At 41.5% G+C, this 27,381-nt stretch overlaps 1 protein-coding gene across 1 annotated transcript; it reads left to right on the plus strand.

Annotated features, from left to right (window-relative positions):
• The first annotated feature begins 818 nt into the window (after positions 1-818).
• Positions 819-27,219, plus strand: LOC103974848 (paired amphipathic helix protein Sin3-like 4). The gene is made up of 18 exons (XM_065174378.1): positions 819-892; positions 1,006-1,149; positions 1,246-1,417; positions 1,513-1,611; positions 1,695-1,859; positions 2,091-2,286; positions 13,301-13,587; positions 13,677-13,831; positions 14,015-14,142; positions 14,239-14,493; positions 16,710-17,137; positions 25,343-25,933; positions 26,015-26,115; positions 26,202-26,340; positions 26,423-26,572; positions 26,669-26,832; positions 26,903-26,979; positions 27,116-27,219. The coding sequence occupies exons 1-18, from the start codon at positions 819-821 to the stop codon at positions 27,217-27,219; spliced, it is 3,429 nt and encodes a 1,142-aa protein (XP_065030450.1).
• Positions 27,220-27,381: the final 162 nt, after the last annotated feature.

The following is a 27,381-nucleotide window of genomic DNA, read 5'->3' on the forward strand; positions in this document are numbered from 1 at the left end:
CCGTATTGCTTCGAGATTCGTCATCTTTGATCAACATCAATTTTTTTATTTCTTCAATATTTATTTTCTTGTGGTCGATTTCCCCGGAAAACTCTTTTTTTTTTCCTTCTTTCCTACTCCAATCTATCTTAAACTCAATCTAAGATTTGATACTTTAATATGACTTAAGTGTGTCTGACAGATGTAGATATAAAAATATATTTATTTTTCCACGTGAAAACATCTCCAACCTAATTATCGGGTTTTTTTAATCGATTTAAGCGGATTAGTTAAAGCCGATACCCGATAAAATCCGATCTCAACAATACTCTTGCACGAATCTTGATGCACTAACCCAAGGTCTTCCCACCCACCGCCGTAAGTCGCTCATATCTATTCTTGCGCGGATCTCAACAGTTAGTTCCTTGCACGAATCTTGACGCATTGATTGTAGGCATCTCAACAAGGTCCTGGGCACGAATCGTGAAGCACCGGTCACCTCCCTCGACCCCGCGCGCGAAGAGTAATTGCCTTTCATATCCCCGTCTCCGTTCGAGAACACGAAGAAACCTTCTCTTAAACCCTTTCCATGCATAACCGTGTCTCGTTCATGAATCTGCCTCGCAAACGACGCGTTTCAATTTCGCCTCCTTTAAATCCCTCTCTTCGACCGCCCACCGAAACCCCGATTCCTCCACGTTCCATCGAGACCTGACGTCGTCGGCTGGTTCTTGTGGTTTGAGAGTTGAGACAGGGTTGAGATCTTGGAAAGAGAAAAGAAATCCGATCTTTCGGTTGATTTCTTCCGGTTTTCGTTTCGTTTCACTTCGTTGGTAGGGATGGAAGGGTCTGGGGACGACACCGACGCCCTATGCCGTAAACGGAAGTGGATGGAATCGCCTGCAGACGATCCGTGAGTTCTTGCTTCCCCCTCACTCGTTGTTCGCCCTCTTGATTAGGTTTTGATTGTGCATTGGGAATTTGAGGTTCTGATTCGAAATTGTGTTTCCTTTTGGGAAACCACAGTGCGGCTATGGCAAGCGGCAGTGATGGAGATCAGAAAATACGATTCCAAGATGCTGTGTGGTTCTTGGAGGTTTTGAAGGAGAACCTTGATGATGACAAGTATCAAGAATTCCTGAAGACCATAAAGGATATGGGCTCTCAAAGGTTTAGCTTTGTAGGCTATTTCTTCTCTATAAAATTACCACTTAAATGACCAGTTTATTGTTGATCTTCAATATTACATTTTGGTGTTGATTGCAGAATCGATCCAGCTGAGTGTTTCAAAAGGGTGAAAGCGTTGCTTCAAGGGCATCCCGACTTGATCCTTGGGTTTGACAACTTCATGCCAAAGTGCTGGCGCCGGATGGAGCCTTCGACATTTGAAAAGAAGCCAAACTATAACGATGCCTTAGCTTTTGTTTACAAACTGCGAGTAATTCATTATCCTTCTTTTCTGAAAAGTGCTCAACTACCTATTTTTGCATCAGTTGTTTCTGCAGTCTCCCTAATTTTTTTTCCTTCCTGCAGAATCGCTTCTCGAATAATGACGAGAGGTATAGGTCTTTTTTGTATACCCTGAGCATGATTTGGACTGAGCACAAGTCCCTCGATGAAGTATTCGAAGAGGTTTTTCGCTTTTGCCATATACCATTTATGTTACAATTTCAAATTTTGTTTCTGGAGATCTCTCAAATCATTTAGTTCTTCAGGTAATGGTGCTATTTCAGGATGACAATGACTTGCTTGAAGAGTTCTGTCGTTTCATACCTTTTGGTTCAGAAAGATTACCTTCTCATCATGTGTCATCTGTTGGACCTTTGAGGCACCACGATGAAGGGAAACCAACATATACGAATGATGCTCAAGGTGAAGAGGTACTGGAGTTTTGTTAACTTCTTCTCAGTATTCTGGATGTGTGGGTCATAAATGAGTCTGATTACATGTAGACGTAGATTATAAGTGAACAACAATCTTCTTTATTGCATATGGTCACTAATGGTATATTTCTGCATAGGAAAAGACTTTAGGAAGTAGGAACTGCTTGGTAGTGATACCCTGTTGTATTCAATTTAACATACTCTGACATGACACATTGTGTCTTCTAGTTGCTTCAGAAGAAACAAATATGCAATTCACATGCTGAAGGTGAATTGAACAATGAATTGCATGACCTAGAGCACAACAAGAGAAGAAAACACCTTCAGAGAAGTCACAAGGATCGGAGAGAGTATGAGTCAGCCAAAATGGACATGGAGCATGAAAAGGATTTGAACAATATGCTGCTGCAGAGAGGTGAAGAAAGTACTTGAAACTTTCTAATTCATTGTAATAAAAGCTTTTTCCTAAGAATCATAGGAACATTGTGCATAGTAACTTGGTAATTAATTAGTGATTCATGCATCACAGGACTTTCTATGTGCATTCTCAGTGAACATAGATGCTAAAATGTCCACATACATGTCAATTGTTTTTAGTTTCAATTGTTAATTCATCTTCGTTCCTGCTCAAACCTTTTACTGAAAGAAAAAACTGTGAGTCTTTTGTAACTGGCCTTTGCACATATATGATATTTATGATTTTTCATTCTAACTTTAAACAAGATGTTGTTAATTCTTTCTTAAGATATGCTGTTATGATGAGATTCTGAGGGACTGTAGTTATAGTAGTATTGCCTTTACAAACCAAACAATTGCAGGCCTGCTTGCAGTTGCTACATCATACCTGCATCAAATACCAACACCTTCTCCACATCATTCCAACAACATAAAGGTCTTGTTAAACATACTCTACATTTGATTGTGTGCCCTCTCTCTTAGATTTGTTAAATGTCCTATTAGAAAAAAGCAGAAAAGTGGTCAGGTTTACCTTTTCTTTTTAACTTGCTGTATGATGACTGAGGCATTTCTCATGTATGATCTAGAAAAATCCCACCTCTCAATATCTATAAGCTGGTAACTAGATTTTGGCACCAAGTTACCGTTTATCTTTCATAGTTGTTGTTTCATCATGCCGACAAACCTCCTTGCGCTATTTAGTTATAGTATTTTATCATAAATTACTGTATGAATATTGCAATCATGTTATTTTTCCTGCTGTGTGGCCCCTTTCTTATGAGGAAGATTTCCATGTGGTAAAAATGATAAAAGGGACAAAATAGGAGTATGCACAAATATACCATGTACTAGTGTTGTCAGGGATGTCACATTACAACATTGTAGGAACTTGCATATTATGGACAACATTTATAGTAACTTGCATATTATGGATGTTATACAAAACATTGTATTTTTATCCACATTACAACAATAATAACAAAAACAAGCCATAGTGCCTGGGGTCTATTACATCTCTTACTCTCTTACACAACTAATCCTAATCAGCTTCACTGACTAGTTGGAGCATCTACTGATCTCCTTTTGATATTTCAATATTATTTTAAATACTTTTCCTCATTTTATTTTCCATCAGAGCATCACCTGATTGTTCAAGGTTGTATATTTTTCTTATTTTGTTTTTTCTAGTAAGCTGCACATCCACATTAATATCCTCATCTAGAAAACAGTGAACCCTGAGCACTCAGCAACATTAACTTGTTGTGTGTGTGTTTTTTTCCTAACCATCCAATATTCCTATCACATTTATTTAAAATTAATTTTTAATTTGACCCAACGGTATTCAGATTTTTTCTTATCTCCATTTTGACTTGATCACAAGCTTACCAATATTATTGTCTGATTGCTAATCAAAATCAACATGGGTTAGTCTTGCTTCAAGATGACTCAGCAAATCCAGTGGAGTTCGATACCCATTTAAGGTCATTATTCCTTCTCGTGGTGGTGACCAGTAGGATTCCCATGACCACCAATAACCCACTAGAAACAATTAATTTTTTCTTCATTTTTATCTTGAACATATATAAATAAATGTATAATATCTTTCTCTGATATTTTTCTTTGAGAAATAGATCTATTAAAAGGACAGGTTGTGAATCTGAAGAAACCTTGATGTAAATTATGTCCAGTTCATGGATTTATAAACTATTTAGTGCAAAGTTATTATATCAAATAAAGACTTGATTGTAAGTTTGTAACTGTGAAAGATATGTTTTTTATTAGAGAAGAACAAGAAATATATTTAAACAAGTAATTATCATCAAAATTGATGAAATATACTCTTACCTTGTGTTTGATAAACCCATGTCCAAATATATGTTATTGTTCAACTTGGTGTGACATCGAAATCAAGGCCATGTTGCAGAAAGAAGAGGATGGGAAGGCAGTAGGAAAACAGTGTAGGTGTTACTTAGGAAGATATACGCCATCACTCATTCACAAGTATATATATCCCATCCAACATCCACAGTATATGGCGAAGGTTTGAATAAACTTGTAATGCAAGTTAATGGGATTGTGACTTTATATTTTAAGTGGACACAGATGTAAAATAATATAAATTGGTGGCATCATTTGACATGTATGTGTGCATGTGGATGTATGCAATCAACCATTGACAAGTATATACATCTCATCTAACATCCACAATCTATAGCAGTGATTGCAAAAGGCGCTCGGGCACTCGCCTAGGCGCTCGGGCGAGACGAGGCGAGGCCCGAGCGCCTCGCTAATGTCCTAGGCGGCGCGCTTCAATCAGGCGCCGCCTGGGCGCTCGCCCGAGCCCAGGCGCTGGGCACTTCGGGCGAGCGCCTGGGTAAACCGAACCAGAATTTTAGGTCTGGTTCGGTCCTGGTTCGGTTGTTAGTTGGTTCAATCGAACCAACTAAACCGATATAACCCCAACCCTAACCTAACACTAACCTGCTGCCGCTGCCGATCCCGATCGCGATCTCGTCGCTCGCTGCCGTTGCTCCCGCTGCCGCTGCTCGCCGCTGTCGCTGCTCGCGCCTCCTGCGAGCCCTCCTACTGCTCGCGCCTCCCGCGAGCCCTCTCGCTGCTCGCGTCTCCTGCGAGCCCTCCCGCGAGCCTTCCCGCTGCTCGCGCCTCCCTCGAGCCCTCCCGCTGCTCACGCCTCCCGCGAGCCCTCCCGCTGCTCGCGCCTCCCGCGAGCCCTCTCGCCTCCTACGAGCCCTCCCGCGAGCCTTCCCGCTGCTCGCGCCTCCCTCGAGGCCTCCCGTGTTAGGACTCTAGCTAGGAGAGTCCTAATTGAGAGGGACATTCTGTTAGGACTCTAGCTAGGAGAGTCCTAATTGAGAGGGACACTCTGTTAGGACTCTAACTAGGAGAGTCGTAATTGAAAGGGACATTCTGTTAGGAGGTTTTTTATTAGAGAAGAATTAGGAGTTGTAAGGGAATATGAGTCTTGAGTATGAGTCATATTAGGAGTTGGTTAGAAGTAAGAGTCTTAAGTAGGTGTCCTATTAGGAGTTAGGGTTTAGAAGCCCTATAAATAGCCATGTATTCCTTCTCTTTTCTTAAGCAATAGATGAATCTTTTCTGCAGCCTTTGAGCAGCAACTTGGAGGGAGGAACCCCTATAGAGTTCCAAGGAGGCCGATCCCCTAAAGAGATCAACCCCAAGTTTAGAATCTGCAAGGGTTCTATCACCTGGTATCAGAGCAGCGTTCTTGGCGTCTCGCTGCCCTTCCACAGCCATCCATCAACCCTCCACAACCATCCAAAGCAATTCCCATAATTGCTTAAAAGATCGTCGCCCAATTCCACCATCATCTCCACCACCGCAGATCAACCTTTGATCTCCCCGTGAATTGCAACAGGTTCTGGTTTCCTACCTTACTGTTGCTGCAATTTATTTATCCCTACCCGAAAATCCAAAAAAAAAAAAAAAATTTCGTTCCTTTATTGCTGCAAATTTTCATCGTAAGTTGCTGAAATTTTTCGACGAGAATTCTGCTATCGCAACTTACACCAATTTTCTTGCTGTTACTATCAAAATTTTCTTGATGGACATCCTTGCTATCATATAAACTGAGATATTGCTGTCAACTCTCTCCTCAAATCTCTCAAATTTTTTGTGGAGATTTCGTCGAAAAACCGCTGTTTCTTCGACGATAATTCTGCTCTTACAAGAGAACACAATTCTGTAGCAAACTTTCACTGATTTCTATCAAACCTATACATGCCTTTAACTCGTCAACAAAAGAGAGATCTTAACATCACAGATTTGGAGTCATATACTATGGCATCTGAGGAGGCAATCAATGCTAAATTTGAAGCCTTTGAGGCACGAATGGAGGATAAGATTCGGACTCTCCTTACCGAATTCAGTTTGGGCCGACCACCAAGCCCGAAGAAATCACATCAAGGAGAGAGCTCTAACCAATCACATCATGCCCAAAGAGATGACTTCCAAGAGAGGGGAGGCTCTATGACCGACCCCAACTATTCGCGCATGAGAGTGGACTTCCCTAGATGGGAAGAAGGAGACCCAATTGGTTGGATCTCGCGCGCTGAGCGATATTTTCGGTACCATAAAACTGCGGATGCATCCATGGTGGAAATTGCAGCTATACATCTTGAAGGGGATGCCATACAATGGTTTGACTGGTTTGAACACACTTATGGAGCCCTTTCATGGCGACAATTCAAAGAAGGACTACTGATCCGCTTCGGACCAACTTATTATGAGAACATTGACGGACAACTAGCAAAGATCCGACAAACCTCTACCATTCAGGAGTACCAAACCAGGTTTGAAAGGTTATCTAATCAAACTCGTGATTGGTCTGAAAAACAGTTATTGGGGACTTTTATTGAGGGCTTAAAGCCGGAGATCCGGGGAGAAGTTAAGGCGCGACAACCATACACGCTTATGGCAGCCATCTCTTTCGCACGACTTCAAGAGGAGCGATTGAACCATGAAGCCCGGAGGACAAGGATCACTCCACGACCTACAATACTAAAGCCCTCAGCCCCCCCTACTATCAACCGAGTCCCTGCACCGAAAAGGTTAACAAGAGAAGAACTTCGGGAGCAATCTGCGAAGGGGTTATGTTGGCATTGCGACGAGCCGTGGAGCCGCGAGCATCGCTGTAAAAAAGGAAGAATTCTTATGATTGAACCAGTAGAAGAAGAGGTCATTGAACATCTAGAAGAGAGCCTTGAACATGAAGAAGAAGATATGGAAGAAGAGCCACAGCCGACCGACATTACGGTACACGCACTAGTCGGCTATTCAAATCCGCAAACGATGAAAGTTGGAGGCCTTCTCAAACAACAGCCGATCACTGTTCTCATCGACACGGGTAGCACTAATAACTTCCTGAATAGTAAGGTTGCTGCTCGGATGGCACTGCATATTGAAGGTTGCAGCAAGTTCGATGTAAAGGTTGCCGACGGTAGAATCCTAAAGTGCGACCAAAGATGCCCGCAGGTGAAACTATTACTGCAAGACCAAGAAATTATCACCGATTTCTTCCTCCTACCAATCGATGACTATGAGGTAGTGCTTGGTATAGAATGGCTGACTACACTAGGTGATGTCTCTTGGAACTTTTCTAAATTAATTATGAAATTCTACTATAAGGGCAAGCAGATCATCCTACGCGGGAAGCGCGGAAGCAACGTTACCACTGTTTCGACCCAACGAATGGAGAAATTTTTACATAAAGTAAATGGTGCCTTTTTGATGCACCTCCAGCAGCAACCAGAGGGGAAGAAAATAGAATTTGAAGATCAAAATCTTGCTCAATTACTTACTGAATTTGCCGACATATTTGCTGAACCGCACGGTCTTCCTCCTTCTCGGCAACATGACCATCGAATTCCAATCCTTCCGGGCAAGCCACCAGCGAACACTCGACCATACCGATATCCTCACCTCCAGAAAGATGAAATTGAAAAGATCGTAAAGGAGATGCTTGAAACAGGGGTGATTCGACCAAGTTGCAGCCCCTATTCCTCACCGGTGCTACTTGTACGCAAGAAGGACGACACTTGGCGGATGTGCATCGACTATCGAGCTTTAAATGGCATCACCGTCAAGGACAAATACCCAATACCAGTGGTGGATGAACTTCTTGATGAATTGAAAGGAGCTCGAGTCTTCACGAAGTTGGACCTCCGATCCGGTTACCACCAAATTCGGGTATGTAACGATGACATTCCAAAAATTGCATTTCGCACACATGATGGCCATTATGAATTCTTGGTAATGCCTTTTGGACTCACTAATGCTCCTTCAACCTTTCAAAGTCTCATGAATGATATATTTCGGAGCTTTCTTCGTAAATTTGTGCTGGTATTTTTCGATGATATTCTCGTTTACAGCCCTTCTCTTGAGACTCACTTTCAGCATTTACGGATTGTTTTGACGATCCTCCGGGAGAATACTCTTTTTGTTAAGCAACCAAAGTGCAGCTTTCTCCAGCAAAAAGTAGAGTACCTTGGGCATATAATATCAGAAGAAGGAGTGGCGGTAGACCCAACAAAAATTGAGGCAATGCAAGGCTGGCCGAAACCTACAAACGTGAAATTACTGCGGGGGTTCCTTGGACTAACGGGCTACTACCGAAAATTTGTTAAGGACTATGGGAAGATCAGTGCACCACTCACTTCTTTACTGAAAAAAGATGCTTTCCAATGGTCGGACAAAGCCTCTACTGCCTTCGACAAACTTAAAGCAGCCATGACAACGACGCCGGTGCTTGCGCTACCAGATTTCAATAGACCCTTCATCATTGAGGCCGACGCATCTGGAGTCGGAATTGGAGCCGTTCTCATGCAAAATGGTCGACCACTCGCATACACTAGCAAGGCATTATCTCCCTCCCATCAAAATATGTCAGTATATGATAAGGAGATGCTTGCCATTGTACACGCAGTAACGAGGTGGAGACCCTACCTGATCGGCCGGCGATTTCAAATTAAAACTGACCATAAAAGCCTCAAGTACTTTTTGGAGCAAAAGATATCATCTCCTGAGCAGCAAAAATGAGTAACCAAACTTCTTGGATTTGATTATGAAATTATTTACAAAAAGGGGAAAGAAAACGTTGTTGCAGATGCACTCTCACAGCTACCTGAACAAGCTAAGGTTTCAGCCATCTCCCTTCCTACCACCGGTCTCCTCGAGGACATTAGGGAAGAATGAAAGAAGGATCCAGAGATTAGCAAGATCATAAAAAAATTGGAGGAGGATCCAAGGGCAATAGCCCACTACACTTGGGATTCGAGGGATTTACGTTACAAAGGTCGCATTGTGCTTATACCTGACTCCCCTTGCATCGCAATCATCTTGTATGAAATGCACTCTATACCTTCAGCAGGGCACTCTGGATTCCTAAGAACCTACAAAAGAGTGAAGCAAAATTTTTATTGGAGAGGGATGAAAAAAATTATTGCTGAATATGTGGCACAATGTGATGTATATCAACAGCACAAGGGTGAAACTGTGGCAAATCCAGGGAAGCTACAACCACTACCCATACCAGACTTAGTGTGGACTGACATCTCCATGGACTTCATTGAAGGGCTACCATCTTCTAAAGGTAAAAGCACGATTCTCGTGGTGGTTGATCGACTTACGAAATATGCTCATTTTTGTGCTGTGAGAAATCCCTACACTGCTGCTAGTATTGCTCAGATTTTCATAGAAAATATTGTTAAACTGCATGGGATGCCAAGGTCCATCGTAAGTGATCGTGACAGGATCTTCACTAGTAAATTTTGGACCGAGTTATTTCAGTTACAAGGCACCAAACTCAAGATGAGCACAGCATATCATCCACAAACTGACGGCCAAACAGAGGTGGTAAATAGGTGCTTAGAGACGTACCTCCGGTGTTTCGCTAGCGACCGACCAAAAGAGTGGGCAAAATGGCTTCCTTGGGCCGAATGGTGGTATAATACTACATATCATTCATCTACAAAATGTGCCCCTTATGAAGCATTGTATGGTCGACCAGCACCTGTGATTCCAAAGTATGTAATTGGCTCGGCCAAGGTAGATCAGGTTGACCAAGAATTGATTGATAGGGACAAACTCTTACAACTGTTAAAAGATAATCTCTCTACCGCTCAAGCCAGAATGAAGCAGCAAGCCGACACACGACGAAGTGAAAGAGAATTTTCAGTGGGAGATTGGGTTTATCTTCGCCTACAACCATACAAGCAACTCTCTATCAACACTCGAGCCTCCATGAAGCTATCCCCATATTTTTATGGGCCCTATCAGATCACAGAGCGTATTGGAGCCGTGGCATACAGACTTAAATTACCTGAAGATGCCAAAATTCACCCTGTCTTCCACGTATCATGCCTAAAGCCCAAGTTGGGAGAACACGAGTCACCCCAGATCCAACTGCCCAACACAACTGAGGATGGAGTTATTCAAGCCCAACCACAGGCCATCCTCGATCGTAGGATCGTGATGCGTCGCCGACATCCCTCTACTGAAGTACTAGTGCATTGGAATAATCTACCACTTGAAGACGCCACATGGGAACCATATGAGGAGCTGAAGACCCGGTTCCCTGAGTTCATATAATCTCAGCCTTGAGGACAAGGCTGATTTGAAGAGGGCGGGTCTGTTAGGACTCTAGCTAGGAGAGTCCTAATTGAGAGGGACATTCTGTTAGGACTCTAGCTAGGAGAGTCCTAATTGAGAGGGACACTCTGTTAGGACTCTAACTAGGAGAGTCGTAATTGAAAGGGACATTCTGTTAGGAGGTTTTTTATTAGAGAAAAATTAGGAGTTGTAAGGGAATAGGAGTCTTGAGTATGAGTCATATTAGGAGTTGGTTAGAAGTAAGAGTCTTAAGTAGGTGTCCTATTAGGAGTTAGGGTTTAGAAGCCCTATAAATAGCCATGTATTCCTTCTCTTTTCTTAAGCAATAGATGAATCTTTTCTGCAGCCTTTGAGCAGCAACTTGGAGGGAGGAACCCCTATAGAGTTCCAAGGAGGCCGATCCCCTAAAGAGATCAACCCCAAGTTTAGAATCTGCAAGGGTTCTATCATCCCGCTGCTCGCGCCTTCCGCTCCCTTTCCCTTTCCCGCTGTCGTTGCCGCCGCTCGCCGCTGCTGCTGCCGCTGCCGCCGCTCACCGCTGCTGCTGCTGCTGCCGCCACTGCTGCCGCCGCTCGCCGCTGCTTCCTCGTTTCTCCGTCAGCAGGTTTATACTGTTAATGTGATTATATTTATTAATTATATTATATATTTTTATATTTTATTTAAAATTTTAAATAATTATATTTATTAATTATATTTTATATTTTTATATTTTAGCGCCTCGCTTCGCTCAGGCGAGCGCCTAGCGCCTCGGGCGTTTTTGGACCTTGGCGCCTTTTGGCGCCTAGCGCTTTTTAAATCACTGATCTATAGTGAAGGTTTGAATAAACTTGTGATGCAAGTCAATGGCATGTGATTCTATAGTCTATACAATAAACACACAGTACTCCATTTCATCTTGTATAACAACATTGATCATATCCAACATCAGGCAGAGATAAATGATTTTTGTTAGATGATATAACCTTACTATTCCAATGGATATCTAGGGCTCCATATTTTCTCTATTTATATTCCCCTTGGTTCGAGGCCAATATCCATGTTATTTTATGCAGATGCTAAAAATACATTTTTCGTTCTCATTCAAGGCACTTATATTCTAATATTATCACATACTAAAAAGGGAGATATGCATACCATGATATGCAAAATTCAAATGTTGGACCAAATGTTTAAATGGTAAAACAAGCCTCATTAATAAATTGGAACAAATTTCTCACTTCAATGTTTGGTTGAGCTAACTCCTTATAGACAAACTTACTGTTAATGGACCAGATACAATGCGCTCAATGTCTACACAGTTAGGATGCTTTTCATGCAGGAAAATAGAATTCACAAAGTAACACTATGATTTGAGCAATCTTCTAGAAGATGTCTTGCATGTAGTGGGCCTTTCAGACCCTGTCAATGTGTATTAGGTTTGGGAATACTATCTTTGTGCATGTTCGCCCACACAGAGAGATCACAATGTTCTCCTGTTACCACCATTTACCATGGCCAAAAATGATTTAGTAACTCAATAACTTGTATAAAGCAACCCTTGACAATATGTTCTGAAATTATTAAACTCAAATCATATGTAGTGTGCCAATCAGGTAATACAATGTCACACTTTTGACTTTACTTTTCTTGATATGGGAATATGAGGACAAAACCAGTAAAGATGATTTAGAAGATGAACAATCTTCCAATTCGTGAATCCAATTAAATGTTTTTATTAATTAGACATTTTTTTAAACGACATCTGGTAAATGCAACTATTTAGTCAGACCCATGAATGGAGTTCCCAGTTCCCATGACACTCCATTTCATGTCTATTACCAAAGTTATCATTAAAATTTTATTTAGAGCATGAAAGAATTAATGTTATTTTTTGATTAATATTGATTTATTTGAACATCAAAACTCAGTATTTGAATATTGATTTATTGATTTCATGCCTATTGCCTTTTCCAATCACATAATATATTTCTTTCAACATGCTAGGCTACTAACATTTTTTAAAAAGTTCCAATGCCTCAACATATAAAAGAAAATGAAGAATATGTTATTTACTTTTAAAAATGGAAAAGAGATTGTTTTGTTTATTAATTTATGCTAAATATCTGGTTTTGAGTTGCCCATTTTATTTGGTGACAGTGAGGAGTTAGGTGGAGTGGGATTGTTAGACAATATTTTGTGATGATTTAATTAAGGATGACTGAGTTGACTTTCATTCACACTTGGACATGATCTCTTATCCAAATAATAAACTGGAAGCACAACCTGATTCTTTTTCTTTCTATTTTGCTCTGATTTTATTGTATTTGGGTAAACTCTTGTTTTAGAAACCTCCCTACATGGCATTTGGCCTATGTTAGTCTACTGTGTAAAGTGTAAACAACAGCAGTTTGCATTTCTGAAGCTTCTTCATGACATATCAGTCCATGCTTCCATGATTATGTATCATTTTCTTATAGGAAAACAAGATTTTAACATTGTCTAATGGTAGCTGTATCTCTAGTCTTCTAGTCAAAACATGCTACATGCTTATTACATCTGAGGAGTCTAAGATTCACAACAAGTGCATTTAATTTTCTGTGGATAAGCATTGCTACATATCCTGGTTACCAGCAGAGATCATCTTTTGATGGGGATAAGTTGCAGGATAATTTCCATTTGTGACCCGATTTGTTGACTCTTAACATCGTGGAATTGCTTCCTGGATCCATTATCATGCCAAAATGGCATGTGCATGTTGCCAGTGCCTAACTTGCGAAATCTATATTTGGTTGTTATTTTCATCTTATTTAGCATTTAATATTCAATAAAATTATCATCCTATTCTAATGCAGCTCTTTCTCTTCAAGGCCATCAAGCTAGACTAATCATGGAAAAGGAGTCTTTCATGGATGTGGACCTTGAAAGAGATGATATCAAGAATGTAAAATTGTCCAAGAGTGATAGGAATATAGAAGGGAAAAGGCTAATTAAAAAGGGCCCTTCTTCTAAAGATGCAGATGCTTCTGGAAATAATTTTTCTAGAGAAAATGAAAAATGTGATCTCAGAAGAGCAGATTCAGAGCTAGATCTCTCAAACTGTCAGCGTTATGCCTGTAGTTACTGCTTTCTTCCTAAGAATGTAGACTTCAGATCTTATATTACTTTTTCTGTCTTTTAGTAATTTAGTTTTCTATCTTTTGCTAATCTATTATGTGTGCTTTTCAATAGTATCCAGTACCTCCAGCAAGCGGCATGACTGAGCTTGGTGCATCTGTCTTGAATGTTCATCTGGTATCTGTTACTTTTGGAAGTGAGAATTGTCCTTTTAAGTTTACACGCAGGAACAAGTATGAAGAATGCTTAAATAGATGTGAGGATGATAGGTATGTTTAACTTTGTAACCAATGTGAAATCTTGCATGTAGATTGTTCAAGACCATTATAGCCCTTACAATAAGCTCTAGCACTGAGAAATGCGTCATAAGAGCCCACAACCACATATTTTCTTTCATGACTGGAAGATGCATCAATAGTTGAATTCTTTTATAATATCATGACTGTTTCCAGGTTTGAGCTGGATATGTGGTTAGAGATTGCAACTTTAACTGTCAAGAGAGTGGAGGAGTTACTAGAGAAAATCCACTCTCACAAAATTGAGCCGGAAATCAATATTCGAATTGAAGACCACTTTACTTGTAAGTATATGCATAAAGTGACAAAGCTAAACTTGTTTGGAGTTTGCATTAAAAATTTTGGATTGGAGATTATGTTATGTTTATGTTATGCTACAGCTCAAGACTTGAGATGTCTAGAACAGTTGTATGGTGACTATGGACTGCATGTTGTTGATATTCTACGTGAGAACGTGAGTGCTTCATTGCCTGTCATATTGACTCGTTTAAAGCAGAAGCTAGAGGAAGGGTTAAGAATGCGAGCAGACCTTCAAAATGATTGGGCTGAAGTTTTCGTCAAGAACCATTCAAGAGCACTTGACCACCGTAGGTTCTATTTTAAGCAGCAAGATCCAAAGACCCTGAGTTTCAAAGGTAACTTTAGCCTGACTAGATATCATGTACATTCTTTTCTGTTTTCCTTTTTTGTGATTCTTTATTATATCATAAAGTTTGGCTGGGCCTTAGACCTAAAGAAGAAGAAGAGAAGGAAGAGGAGGAGAGGAAGAGGGGAGAGGAGGAGAAGGGCAAGAGGAGGAGGAGGAGAGTATGGGTGGACTGGCAGTGGCAGTGACTGATGGGCAGCGTGACGGAGGTGAATGCGAGAGGAGAAATCATGCGCAAGAGAGAGGCTGGTGGGGGTTATGTATTCCTAGTAAAAAAATAAAGAAATAATTGGGTATGGACCAGATGGTTAGCCCTATTCGATAGACTTACCAGGCAGCAAGCCATGTATTGGATCTGCTTTGCAACCTCAGAGCAAACACATTGTTGAGAGGGGTAGGATTTCCGTCATCAATCTAACTGTTATCTGATAGCCTGGCCAAGGGGATGAGGTGTCAGTGGAAAGAAATCCTCTTCCCTAGATACCAGGGCGAAAAATCTAAAGGGATAGTCATGTCTTAGTTCATGCTCGGACTGGAAAGTACCGTCTGGTATGTACTGGTTTAGGTGAAATGAAGTTCCCTGCTTAGACCATTCTATAAATTTTGTATAAAATTGGGTTCTAGTTTGTTGTGGATTTATTTCAATTGGCATGCATGGGTAGCCCATTCTATACAGAATATCAAATAGCCATTAGCTGCAAACAGATGCTAATGTCCATGCAGCAGCTACACAATTTATCATTATCTAGCAATTTATGTTTCTTTGTTGTTTCAAGCAAATTGGCAACTTTAAACTTGAGGTAGTTGTTACTTCTGTTACAGTTAACGAGTTTTATTATGGCATAGGTTCTGCAAGACTTTGGATACCTATGTTTGTTCTTTTGACAACTAATTTACTATATTTTATAAACATATCTTCATAATTTGTTCATCCTGTAAGAACTGCCCAGAAGCACTGATTGTTCCCTGGTGCCCTGCTCATGCACATGTCTGGCCACATTCTGGAGAGTTGATGGATCAGCAGTATGGTGATGAGTGACCTTGTTCTCAAAGATCATATCCTAGTATTATTTTAATGAGTAGTTTTTAGGAGTTTGCAGAGTTTTGCTGAGGGGAAAATTCATCTCCTAATATAAGGTACAATTTATATCAAAGTTCACAATTTCATGCACTGACAATGGACCTTTCAAGGCACAGACCGGTACCATACCAGTCCATACGGGTGTCCTGAGTGTTGGTATGCTGGTACATATCAATTTAAAAAAAAATCCTGAAAAAATACTTAAAACACAATAAAATGTCCTGTCGTACAGGCATTATACTGGCTGCCTTTAAGCATAGTCAGGCCTATGGATTCAGAGTACTTGGCTCCTTGTTAAGGAAGAAAGTTTTTATTGACCTATCAGATGAACATCTCTTGGTATGTACGGTTGCAACAACCTAGCTGATTAGAAAAGAATAATGCATTAATAATCAAGTGAGGTGCCAAAAGTCACAATATTCATTTTTTTTTTCTATTTCATTTATCTATTTTGAATGATCCTTGTGCATTTCTTTATCCACTAATGTGATGACATGATTGTTCAGCTATTCAATGATAATATCTGCAAGTATCCTACCTCTTCATTATATGCTCTTTTATATATTTGGAAAAAGGACATTTAAAAAGAAAGCAATTGGTGTTTTACACTGAATTATGATAATCTAGCAATCTAGAAGCTAAATGAGACTGGCATGGCAAAAGAACAACCTTAATATGCCACCTAGACTCACCTGCATCAGTGGAATAAATGATCATTCTGCAATTGATTATTTTTTGTGTAATCTTTAGAGACCAATTGGTTTTAGGTAGAAATTTATTATATCTTCGTGAACTTCTTTTTTTAGAAGAATTCTTAAAAAGGATAAATCTAGTGTACAAGGCTCCCGCCAATCAATGCACTCAGTCTTACCCCTTCAAGTAGAGAGGTGTTGCATTTCTTTTTTTTATAGAAGTTCTTTTGTGCAAACCTATAGTAGACAATCTGTTGTCATATTGCATTTGTTTTTTTTTATAGAAGTTCTTTTGTGCAAACCTATAGTAGACAATCTGTTGTCATATTGCATCTGCTTTTTTTTTTTTTGTTCTATAAAGTTGTTTTATTCCTGCTGTACTCAAAATTTGCTGTGTTCTCAGTTCATAGTTTGATGTTTTTTGTCATGTAGCTTTGTTGGCTGAATGTAAACTACTAAATGAGAAAATGGATGAGAACAATCATCTCAAGAGTGCTGCTGGGAATGGACATATTATATCTAATATGGTATTTGAATATACAGACACAGACATCCATGATGTACTGTACAAAATTATTGCGTTATCAAGTGTTGAAAATTGCACCTCAAAGGATGAGCTGGACAAGATCATGAAGGTATGGACAACATTTGTGGAGCCAATGTTTGGAGTTTTTTCACGGCTCCAGGACACTGAAATTAACAAAGAAACTATGAAACATGGTTATAAAGGTAGTGTGTCATCCTCATGGCAAAGCCATGGTGCTCCTTGTGCTAGAGGTTTTTCAACACATCTCAAATCTGGTTGCCTTTTCAACCCATCTGTTCCTCAACTTGGAAAAGAAAATCTTAAGAATTTTGAGGTATTATTCTGCTTATTTTTACATTAGCAAAAATTTTAAGTCTGAAGTGCATTGTACATTTTATCCTTGCTTTTACTTTACATATTAGCCATGATCTATAAGTTTGTATATAAGTTTATACATTTTATCCTTTTACATTTTTCCTATTAGCTTAAGCTTTTCTAAGAGGTGCTACCTTAACTAATAATCTTATTATGCAAGTTGTGGTCTAAATCCTGGTTCTAGCCCCTTTAATGTTTAGTTTGCTCATGCAGGGTCTTTTGGCAAAGCCCGATGGCTTTTGGCTTGGGTCCACTTGTCAAACCCATTAATTCCTGCTTAGGCTTGCAATTTGATAGGGGATGTTAGAATCTTAAGTATAAGTTGGGCCTCTTTCCTATCATTTTAATATCAAGATGAATTATTAGTGTTGTAGTTAGAAGAGGCAACATAATTAGTATTAGTGATGTGAGAAGAGGTGGAGGGAGACATAGAAAGACTTTATTGTAAACTATAAATAAAAATTATAATTTTTAAATTTAACTAATGACATTGTTAAACGATCCATGTAGCCTATCCCAAATCGTTGAAAGTTGAAACATTATGACTTGTTATTCTTGTATCAAGATAAAGAATGCAAGTAGATTTTCTTTGTAGCACTATTTTATTTATTGAAATATAATTTTACTTCTATCTACCAATTGAAATATTTTAGCAAGGATTGTATGTACCAAGAGTGATTGTACATAGCATTCCGCACACACATTCTCTCTCTCCGTCCCTCTCTCTTACTCTCTCACTCTCTGCCAACCACCAGAGACATGCCAGAACTAGGTAAGTATTTGGTTTTTGTATTTGTTTCTCTTTCCATTTGATCAGCTTTTCCAATCCAGGATGGAACATACTGTCACGGACAAACTTTGAAACAGGGTGTTTGATGTAATGCTTATATATGTCCGTGTCTTTTGGCATGTTCATGCCTTGTACAACATGTAGAGGGGCGGCCGAAGGCTTAATAGTCCCATTTTAGTTGGGTTGGTGGCCTCTTTAGGCTTGTAAATAAAGGTTGTGTCATGTGGACACGCGCGAGAGCTTTTCGGTCTGTAATAGACCATTTTACCCTTTGTTGTGCCACTGTTCAGAGCTTGTAAAGTCTGTTTGTAATTTGCATTGTCTATGAAGTGTTTTTCGGAGATGTTTGCTTGTGGATCCCGATTGAGGCGTTCTCTCTTGCCCGTTCTCTCTTTTGTTGGTCCTAAGGGACAATGGGAGTCTTCGGGGAGGCTGACCTTTGCGGACGGACACGCAAGGGTGCCGCATGACTTAGGCAAAACCAGCTAAGTCCGTGTCATATGGTATCAGAGCGGGACAAGCACTCATAGAAACACTTAGCATGCAAACGTGGGGGACCTAGCGGGGCTGCGTCGAGGGCAGTCTGCACACGCGCGATCGTTTGGGGGAAAAACGGACATGGAGATGTAGGGAAAGGAGTCGCTTAGAGGAGCGGGCATCTGACATTGGCATTCAGAGGAATGGCCAACCCTTCGCGCAAGAGGCACCACGAGAACAGACAAGCTTGGAAGAATGTGGAGCGCACAAAGGTTGGGATGGCTGAGTTTGAGCTACGGCTCAACGTTGACAATTATACTTGATGGTGCTCTAGGCAAGCGAGGCGCTTGGCAAGAATGAGACAATGCAAGGTGGAATTAGTTGTTCAGCGATCAAAAGAGTTATGCAAAGCTCACAGAGGTGAGGGGAATTGCTAACTCGAAGAATTTGGTACTCATGCATGGGCTTGTATGCGGACGATGGAATGTTCGTGGCCATCCCAAGGCGGTCGAGACTCGGCGCCATGGAGCATTGAAACTTTCTCTTCGGCATGCGAATGATACGTCCGGAGGAGGCTGAAGTGTGCAACGAGTTCAGCATGTTGCTAGGCCTTGAGGGGTGCAGCGGTGGCTGTATTGACGTGGAGGCGCAATCTAGCAAGTGCGTTTGCAAGAGGCAGAACAATGCACAGTTTGTTCAGCAGATCGGAGTAGTCCAAGGGGATGGTGGTCTCCGAAACGAAGAGAGATGTTGCTCCAACGGGATAGTTATCCAGGAGGGATAAGTCTCGGCACTCCAGAGGGAGAATCATATGAGACAGACTTCACATGTTGAGGAGTACCTCACAAACAACAACTCCACGAAGCTCAATGGACCGAGCAAGCAGCGAGGAGTTGCCGCATGATCTCGCTCGAGAGAATGCATTGGTGGATGCGTTGCGAGATCAAGTGGGGGAGCGACCTAAAGCAACTTAAATGAAGGCACACTTGGAGTCGATATGAGATCGGACTCAAGGGAGGGCTGACCCGTGGAATGGTGGGCACGAGGGCCACCATCGACTCAATGCAAAAACGAGGAACGGAGCAACTTGGGTGTAACTTGGTGAAGTACCCAAGCCGCATGAAGGGAGCCAGCAGAGAAGTTGGAACATGGAGCAGAGGCACAGTGCTTTTCTTAGACAGAGGTCAAGGACATGAGCTCTTGCAGAGGCAAGAGCAGGATCATGTTGTTCCATGGGTCCTTCATTCTGACGGAGTGGACTCATCTTGCATGGTGCCAAAGACGAAGGGAGCTTCGGGGCACATGCACCTTATCTCGGAGAAGCATTTGATGGAGGAACTAAGGCGACTCAATTTGCGGAGGCGAAGTTGGGTTCAGAAGGCCTTAGCACGGGGCAAGAGGACGCAGAGGCGGGTACTCTTGAAGAATATGCCACAGTGTTGCCATTCGAGTTGCTATGAAGGAAGCGGTGCGCAGCGGAGATTGTGCTGGTAGGGGCAGAGGCCCAGGATCCAGACAATGGTGCACAAATTACAGTGAAGTCGGTGGACTTCGGGAGCTACTAGGCGACGGACTATCCTAGAGCGGTGCTTCATCTAGGTGTGACCCAAGAGTGGGTGGATGAAGGTCGATTGCCAAAGGAGCGAACAAAATCGAAGGTGGAGGAGACCCTGCGATGTATTGGCAGAGGTCACATATGGAGGGTTCACAATTCGAGTTTATTCCACAAGGATCAGAATGCAATGAAGATGTCACCAGGAGGCGACATGGTGCAGCGGATCGTGGTGGAACAGTTCGTGGCAATGCGATACACACGACTGAGTCCCGTGAGGGATGAGATCATATGGAGGTATGATCGGGAGCTACTGGGAGCTCCGCTTTGGTGAACAACACGACGGCAAGAAGGGCTATGGATTCAAGTAGTGAAGGCCATGGTACCGCAGAGGCGGGTCTTCCGGGCGTGCACTGAATTTTGCATCGGATGAAAACCTTGGTCATCAGCATATGGGGGTTGGGTTCCACCAAGGGAAAAGTTTGAATGCAAGTACCAGTGAGTTCCATGGGAGGAACTTGATCATGCAGAGGTATGATCGAAGCAGCTGGAGAGTTGGACTGCTCCAGAGCTCATATTCGCTTAAGAGAGCCCGACAAGTCAGAGGACAAGGTCGAGTAAGCGAACGTTGCTACCAAGGAAGCTAAGGAGAACAGAATCGGTGCAAACCCTACAACGTGATGGCAGAGGCCATGCATGGGAGTTGCAGTCTGTCTTTCCATCGACCAAACGGACTGCTTGGAGAACATAGAGGTGTTGAAGCAGAGGGTCGAAAGGGGCGAGGAAGCGACGACAAGTCCAGAGGGACTTAGCTACCCAAAATCAAGTATCAGTCAGAATGGAGGTGGACTCAGAGGAGTGCCACGGAGACATCTACTGATCGTGAAGAAAAGGGATGCAGATGCGAGGCGACGGATAGTAGGGCCATGGGTATGGCAGCGCCATGGTACCGCAGAGGCGGGACTTCTGTGAAAGTCATTGATCCCTTGCTCTCACGGAGGGAGAGCGCTTGGTCGTGAAAGGGGCCGAGGAGGTGGAGCATGTAGAGGCAATCTCCAAGTACCGAGACAAGGCTGAAGGGCAGAGGCCAAGAAACTTCGTAAGACCGGTGTCAACAAGTTTCTCATCAAGATAGCCGTAAGTGAAGGACTTCGGGTCATGCAAGAGTGCACGACCAAGGAACGAAGCAAGCAGTACGCGGTGCTGTACCTTTGCTACTCAGTGGAGTAGGCGGCAGGGTTGATGGAGAAGACGGTACAATCCCAGAGGCGACCTCATCTATCAGAGAATTACTCCAAGTTGGGGTGGAAACTTCCTGCATTCCAGAAGTTCAATGGCTTTGAGAAGGTGAATCACAGTAACTAACTCAACGCAAGGAGTGCAAACACTTCAAGTACTTCAGAAGTGTGAGCAAAGAGCAGGCGAAGGCCAGTAACCAGCTTGATGCATGAAGTATAACCTCGAGGAGGCGGGCGAAGTCAAGTAACCTTTACCTTCTCAACTCTTAAGAGAATGGGCGAAACCGAGTACCCCAGTTCTCTTATCTATCCAGCAGAGGAGCTCTGCATAAGTTCAAAGACCCTTCGAAGATAATGGAAGACAATAGTTGTCAAATCCTCACCAACGGTGATCAGTGCTACTGAGAGTAGATTGTCCGCTTCATTTCCCAACGAAATGCCAATCGAAAGCGGAAGTGATGCGAACCTACTTGGATGCGACAACTAACTGAAAGAAGAGTCAATGAGCAGATTTTGTGGAGGAAGGACCCAAAACTTCAGAAGTTTGCGAGGCGATGCTCGTTAAAGCTCCAACAAGCATCCACCCAGTTCAAGCAGCATGTGGAAATTTTGAGAAACTGGCGCAGTAAGGATGGTCTTTTCCTTCATTTGGTGGATCCGCAGGAATCAACGAGGATCAACACAACTCAGCCAACCCCACACCAGAGTCAGAGTCATTGGCGAGTTGAAGCAGCATGGCGGATCAAAGGTTCGACTACCCAAAAACAGCAGCGGAGAGCAGCTGGGAGCCAGGAGGCGCATTACAGCTGGAGCGGAAGATTGAAGACTCAGCAAAGGCGAAGAGTTGCAGTGTTCACAAAGGCTTCGACGAGGACGTCAAAGGGATAAGTGGGGGAGAATGTCACGGACAAACTTTGAAACAGGGTGTTTGATGTAATGCTTATATATGTCCGTGTCTTTTGGCATGTTCATGCCTTGTACAACATGTAGAGGGGCGGTCGAAGGCTTAATAGTCCCATTTTAGTTGGGTTGGTGGCCTCTTTAGGCTTGTAAATAAAGGTTGTGTCATGTGGACACGCGCAAGAGCTTTTCGGTCTGTAATGGACCATTTTACCCTTTGTTGTGCCACTGTTCAGAGCTTGTAAAGTTTGTTTGTAATTTGCATTGTCTATGAAGTGTTTTTCGGAGATGTTTGCTTGTGGATCCCGATTGAGGCGTTCTCTCTTGCCCATTCTCTCTTTTGTTGGTCCTAAGGGACAATGGGAGTCTTCGGGGAGGCTGACCTTTGCGGACGGACACGCAAGGGTGCCGCACGACTTAGGCAAAACCAGCTAAGTCCGTGTCAATACGGCACTAGCAATGCCAATGAGCTTCCAGCACAGTGTTGATAATGTTTCAATTTTTTTTTTTTGGCATAAAATTCATTTAAGAAAAGGAATAAATGTGCTAGAGTAGGTTACATCCTAATCAATGAGTTTTGTAATCAATTACCTTCTTTTGGAACAGTTGATATTGGCACTAGTCAACAGAAATTTTTTGACATTTTTATTTCCTCAGTTATTTTGACTCATATTCTTCTTTTTTATTTAACATTTCTCTTATTGTATTGTACTTATTTTATTGTTGGAATGTTGTCTATAATTTTCGATCCTTCAATTCCCAATCTTTTGTACTTGGTGCATGTTGGGTATTTGTTTGATTCCCTGCATTTCTGGTACTTCTTGGGGTAAGAGTTTTTAAATAGCTTGAATATATGAAATTAACTTGAGTTTATGTTGGAATCTAGTGTATGCACTAGGACAGATACTTTACCACAGTCTTCCAGGCAGCCAATCACCATAGAAGTCTAGAAACTTAGCCAAAGGCATTCTGGGCTTTATCACATAATAACAAAATGTTGCTGTGTAGCCTTTTATGAAATATTCAAGTGGAAGTTGTATTTTTCAGTTTGTTTTGTTAGGATCAAGAGCACTAAGAGGGGGGGGGTGAATTAGTGCAGCGAAAATCTTTCACGATAAAAGAAAAACGTTCGAATGATAAAAGCGGTTTCGGTATGAAAGCCGATTCGTAAACCACTTTAACTTGAGATGAAGCGAGATGCAGTTAAAGCAAAGATATAAAGGCAGTTTGCAGTTATGATGGAAATCAGAACGTAAGCGCAAACTGAAATATGATGTTCGTACGATAAAACTGATTTGCGTCTAAACGCCGATTCGGAATGCACTGAATTTTGAAACACATTCGTAAAAGCACAGAAGGCAGTAAGCTATTGAGGAGGTTTGCAGTAAAGATAAGATGCTCAAAGTAAATGCAAACCGAGATTTATAGTGGTTCGGTCAATCTTGACCTACTCCACTTTTGACTTCCTCCATCGACGAGGTCACCGACGTCAACTAGAGGCCTTCCTTCAATAGGCGAAGGCCAACCACCCTTTTACAGTTTCACTCTTTTTGACGGGCTTAGGAGACAACCCTTACAGAATTTCCTTTCCTCTCTTAACAGATTAGAACTTGAAAGTTCTTCTTCCTCTTTTCTTCCAACTCATACAACACTTTGAGCTCTAAAAATCACAAAGTAAAATCAAAATTTCGGTGGTTTCTGGGTGCCCTTTCAGTGCTGAAAGGGTGGGGTATTTATAGGCCCCAACCCAGTTTGAATTTGGAGCTCAAAACTGTCAATTCCCGGAATTCCGGGATCTAGCGGTTGCACCGCCTGACTGGGGCGGTTGCACCGCCTGGCAGAGCTCGAAGACTGAGCCTCTGGGCGGTGCCACCTCCTGTCAGGGGCGGTTGCACCTCCTGCCAGAGCTCAAAGACCGAGCTCAGGCGGTGCCACCGCCTGACTGAGGCGGTTGCACCGCTCAGCCAGAGCTCGGAGACCGAGCCCAGGCGGTGCCACCTCTGTCAGGGGCGGTTGCACCTCCTGCCAGAGCTCGAAGACTGAGCTCAGGCGGTGCCACTGCCTGGCAGAAATCAGGGTCCGAATGGGTTGATCCATTCGGCCCAATTTGGGTTTTTCAGGGGCCCAATTGCCCCAAGATTAAGTTAATGGGATCACCTCCCATTTTCAACTTAATCATTGTGCTAACTACGATATTTCCTAAGATATTTACTGCAACTTGCTCCGGTGCGTCAATCGCTTCTTTCGGCGAGCTTCCGACGAACTTCCGTCGATCATCCGATGAACCCTCGATGATGCTTCTGCGGACTTCCGGCAAACTCCTGGACTTGCGACGATCCACTTGGCGAGTTCCAACGAGCTTCTTTGGCAAGCTCATGGACTTCTCGGATTTGTTCTCGCAGAACCTCCGACGACTGTCCGAACTTCCGTCGAACTCTCGAACTCCCAACGTGATCATTGTCTTGACTCCGGCGCAACTCCTGCTGCATATCTTATTTTCATTGTAGTTAATCCTGCACACTTATCTCAACATATAGATTAGATGACAAATGACAATTGACTTCATCATCAAAATCCGAGATTCAACATGTTTGGTTTAACAGATTCATTTTCTGAGAGAGACTGTTAGTGTTATGTGAGTGGGCCTTCATTTTGTATATATCCAATCCAAAAGCCTTGCATGTATATAGTTTGAAATGATGCCCAAACAAACTCATATTATGGTGGATTACTAGTCTTAATTCTGAGGTCTTTTGGTGAATGATCACTCTTCATTGTCGTCTTACTGAGCCATCATTTGAGTTCTCTCATTTTTATAGTATATTTTTTCCATTTCAGAGTTCTCACTTCACTTTGTCTCATTAGTGCTATCGTGCTATTTGAGCAAAACCTTTTCTCTATGCTTTCTCTCATATTTATGATCCAAACATGAATCAACTATCTCTTCTATGCGGTCACCAATGTACATACCTTCTTTCTTTTTTCTTCTTTTTGTGCTGCATTGTTATTCACATTGCTGATTTTGTGCTTTTCCAACCTTATGTTGCAACCTTATCTAAACATGTTCTTCTATGTTCTCTTTTAGCTAGTAAATTGGTACCATGCAAGTCTATTTGATGACCTATTGTGAAAGTACTATGCACCTTCTATTCTATATTACTGATGAGCATAGTCTGATTGAGTAATAATGTTTTGTTTGTTCTATAGGGATCTCAGAATCGTAAGTCTATTGCGCACAGGACATGTGGTGAACAACTAGAAATTTTTGATGAAGTTTATCAATACAATGAACTTGCTGCCATTTGTAATTGTGAAGATGGAAGAGAAGATGGTGAATTGTCACCTGAAGTACATTTTGAAGAGAATAGCCTTTTAGATCTTGAAGGTACTGTGATTGACAAAGTTGAAGTTAAGGATGGTCCAGAAGGCAAACAATATCAAGTATGTCCTGGAGAATCGATGTGTGATGTTGAGGCTGAGGCGAAGACCAAAGTGGATGATGTTGATGCTGTTGTAGATGCATCTGAGACAGTTGTAGATGCATCTAACAATCAATGTGATGATGTTGGTTATGATGTCCAGGAATCCTCTCATGAACATGATGGGGAAGAGGAAGGTATAGATCATGACACCAAGAGTGACGAAATGTCTGTTTTAGACATTTTTGAGGGAATTTGTCATCCAAAAATGACAAAACCTCTTACTGAGCGTGCACCTAGAGTATTACATCACAAAGACAGACGATCAAGGATCTTCTATGGCAATACTTCATTCTATTTGCTCTTTAGATTTCACCAGGTCAGAAGAATGTATTTCATTTCTGTATATATAGCTGGAGAAACAATTTTCTGTAATTTTATATAATATTTTATTTGGCAGATATTGTATGAGAGGATACTCTCTGCTAAAACCAATTCATCAGCAGCTGAGATACAATTGAGAACACTGAAGAATACAGGCCTTCCTAGTTTTTACGCCAAGTAATGTATCATAAATAATTTATTTATATGCATATATATTTAATGCTATATCATTATGTGCTATAACATTTTCCATGTCGGTGCAGATTTAAAGAATCACTTTACAGATTTCTTAACCATTCTATTGATAAATCAAAGTTTGAAGATGACTGCTATACTTTTGTTGGGCCTCAATCATATTTGCTTTCTACATTGAACATTTTGATATCTAAACTCGTGAAACAGGTACAAATTATCTAAACTCGTGAATATTTGCATTCTACTTTTGAATTTCATTAAACTCAAGTAATTCACATCTTTCTGTCAGCTACAAGCAGTTGCATCAAATGAGATGGACAATAGGTTTTTTCAGCTCTATGCATATGAAAATTCAAGAGGACCAGGGAGATTCAGTGATTTGGTTTATCTCCAAAATGCTTGTGTCATTCATGATGGGGACATTTTCCGATTTGAATGTGTAGGTTCTCATGGCTCTCTGTAGCTGAATTATAAGTTTCTTTTTGTTTTGCGAGCACTTTTCTCAACTCATGACTCATCAAATTTATTTTTGCAGTCTCTAAACCCTACACGGTTATCAATCCAGTTGGTGGAACATGCCTGTAAAGAAAGTGACTCAACTAATATTTCTCCAGGCTCTGATTTTGCAGATTACTTGTATAATGGTTTCCTTAAAAGTGTTCCAGATATAAAGGAAATGAGCAATGTTTTTCTACGGAGGTATCTTTTTGTATGATGGTTGAGGTTTTCTTTAATTGGCTGTTTTTTTAGGATTTATGTCTAACTGCAGGAATATGCGTAAGTGTAATTGTGATGATGAACATTCTGCAACTTGCGAGGCCATGAGTAAGATTCAGATGATCAACGGTCTGCAATGCAGGATGCTCAGTTCTTCTCAGGCACTAATCTCAAGATTTAACTAAACTTTGTGGCCAACTATGCTATGTTCTTAGTTGGTAATTAACTCCTTTCTTATTTGACACATGAAATGGATGTTCTGCAGGTATTATATGTGCTAGGCACAGAAGATTTCTTGTTCCGCAGGTGGAAGAACAGGAAATTGTCGGATGGTATAGGCTCCCTTACACATGTACCCGGCAAGAGTAGAGGACGTTTGAGGCGCTTTCTCTCAAAGTGTTTAGATCAATAAACTTTGAAGGAAGCAGCAAGTATATCAAATGCTCTGATGACATTTCGTTTTAATGTATGGCATTGCTTCTTCAGTGCCATAATCTTTTACTTTCATACCACTATTTAGGTTTTATGTTA

The sequence above is a fragment of the Musa acuminata genome, chromosome BXJ3-11 (assembly GCF_036884655.1).
Source record: "Musa acuminata AAA Group cultivar baxijiao chromosome BXJ3-11, Cavendish_Baxijiao_AAA, whole genome shotgun sequence".
Classification (NCBI taxonomy): domain Eukaryota; kingdom Viridiplantae; phylum Streptophyta; class Magnoliopsida; order Zingiberales; family Musaceae; genus Musa; species Musa acuminata.

Excerpts from the sequence above, each read along its gene's own strand:
- LOC103974848 (XM_065174378.1), top strand. The coding sequence starts at position 819 with ATGGAAGGGTCTGGGGACGACACCGACGCCCTATGCCGTAAACGGAAG. Across the intron at positions 1,150-1,245 it reads AAGGATATGGGCTCTCAAAG|AATCGATCCAGCTGAGTGTT; the intron begins GTTTAGCTTTGT and ends TGTTGATTGCAG. Across the intron at positions 1,612-1,694 it reads TCGATGAAGTATTCGAAGAG|GTAATGGTGCTATTTCAGGA; the intron begins GTTTTTCGCTTT and ends TTAGTTCTTCAG.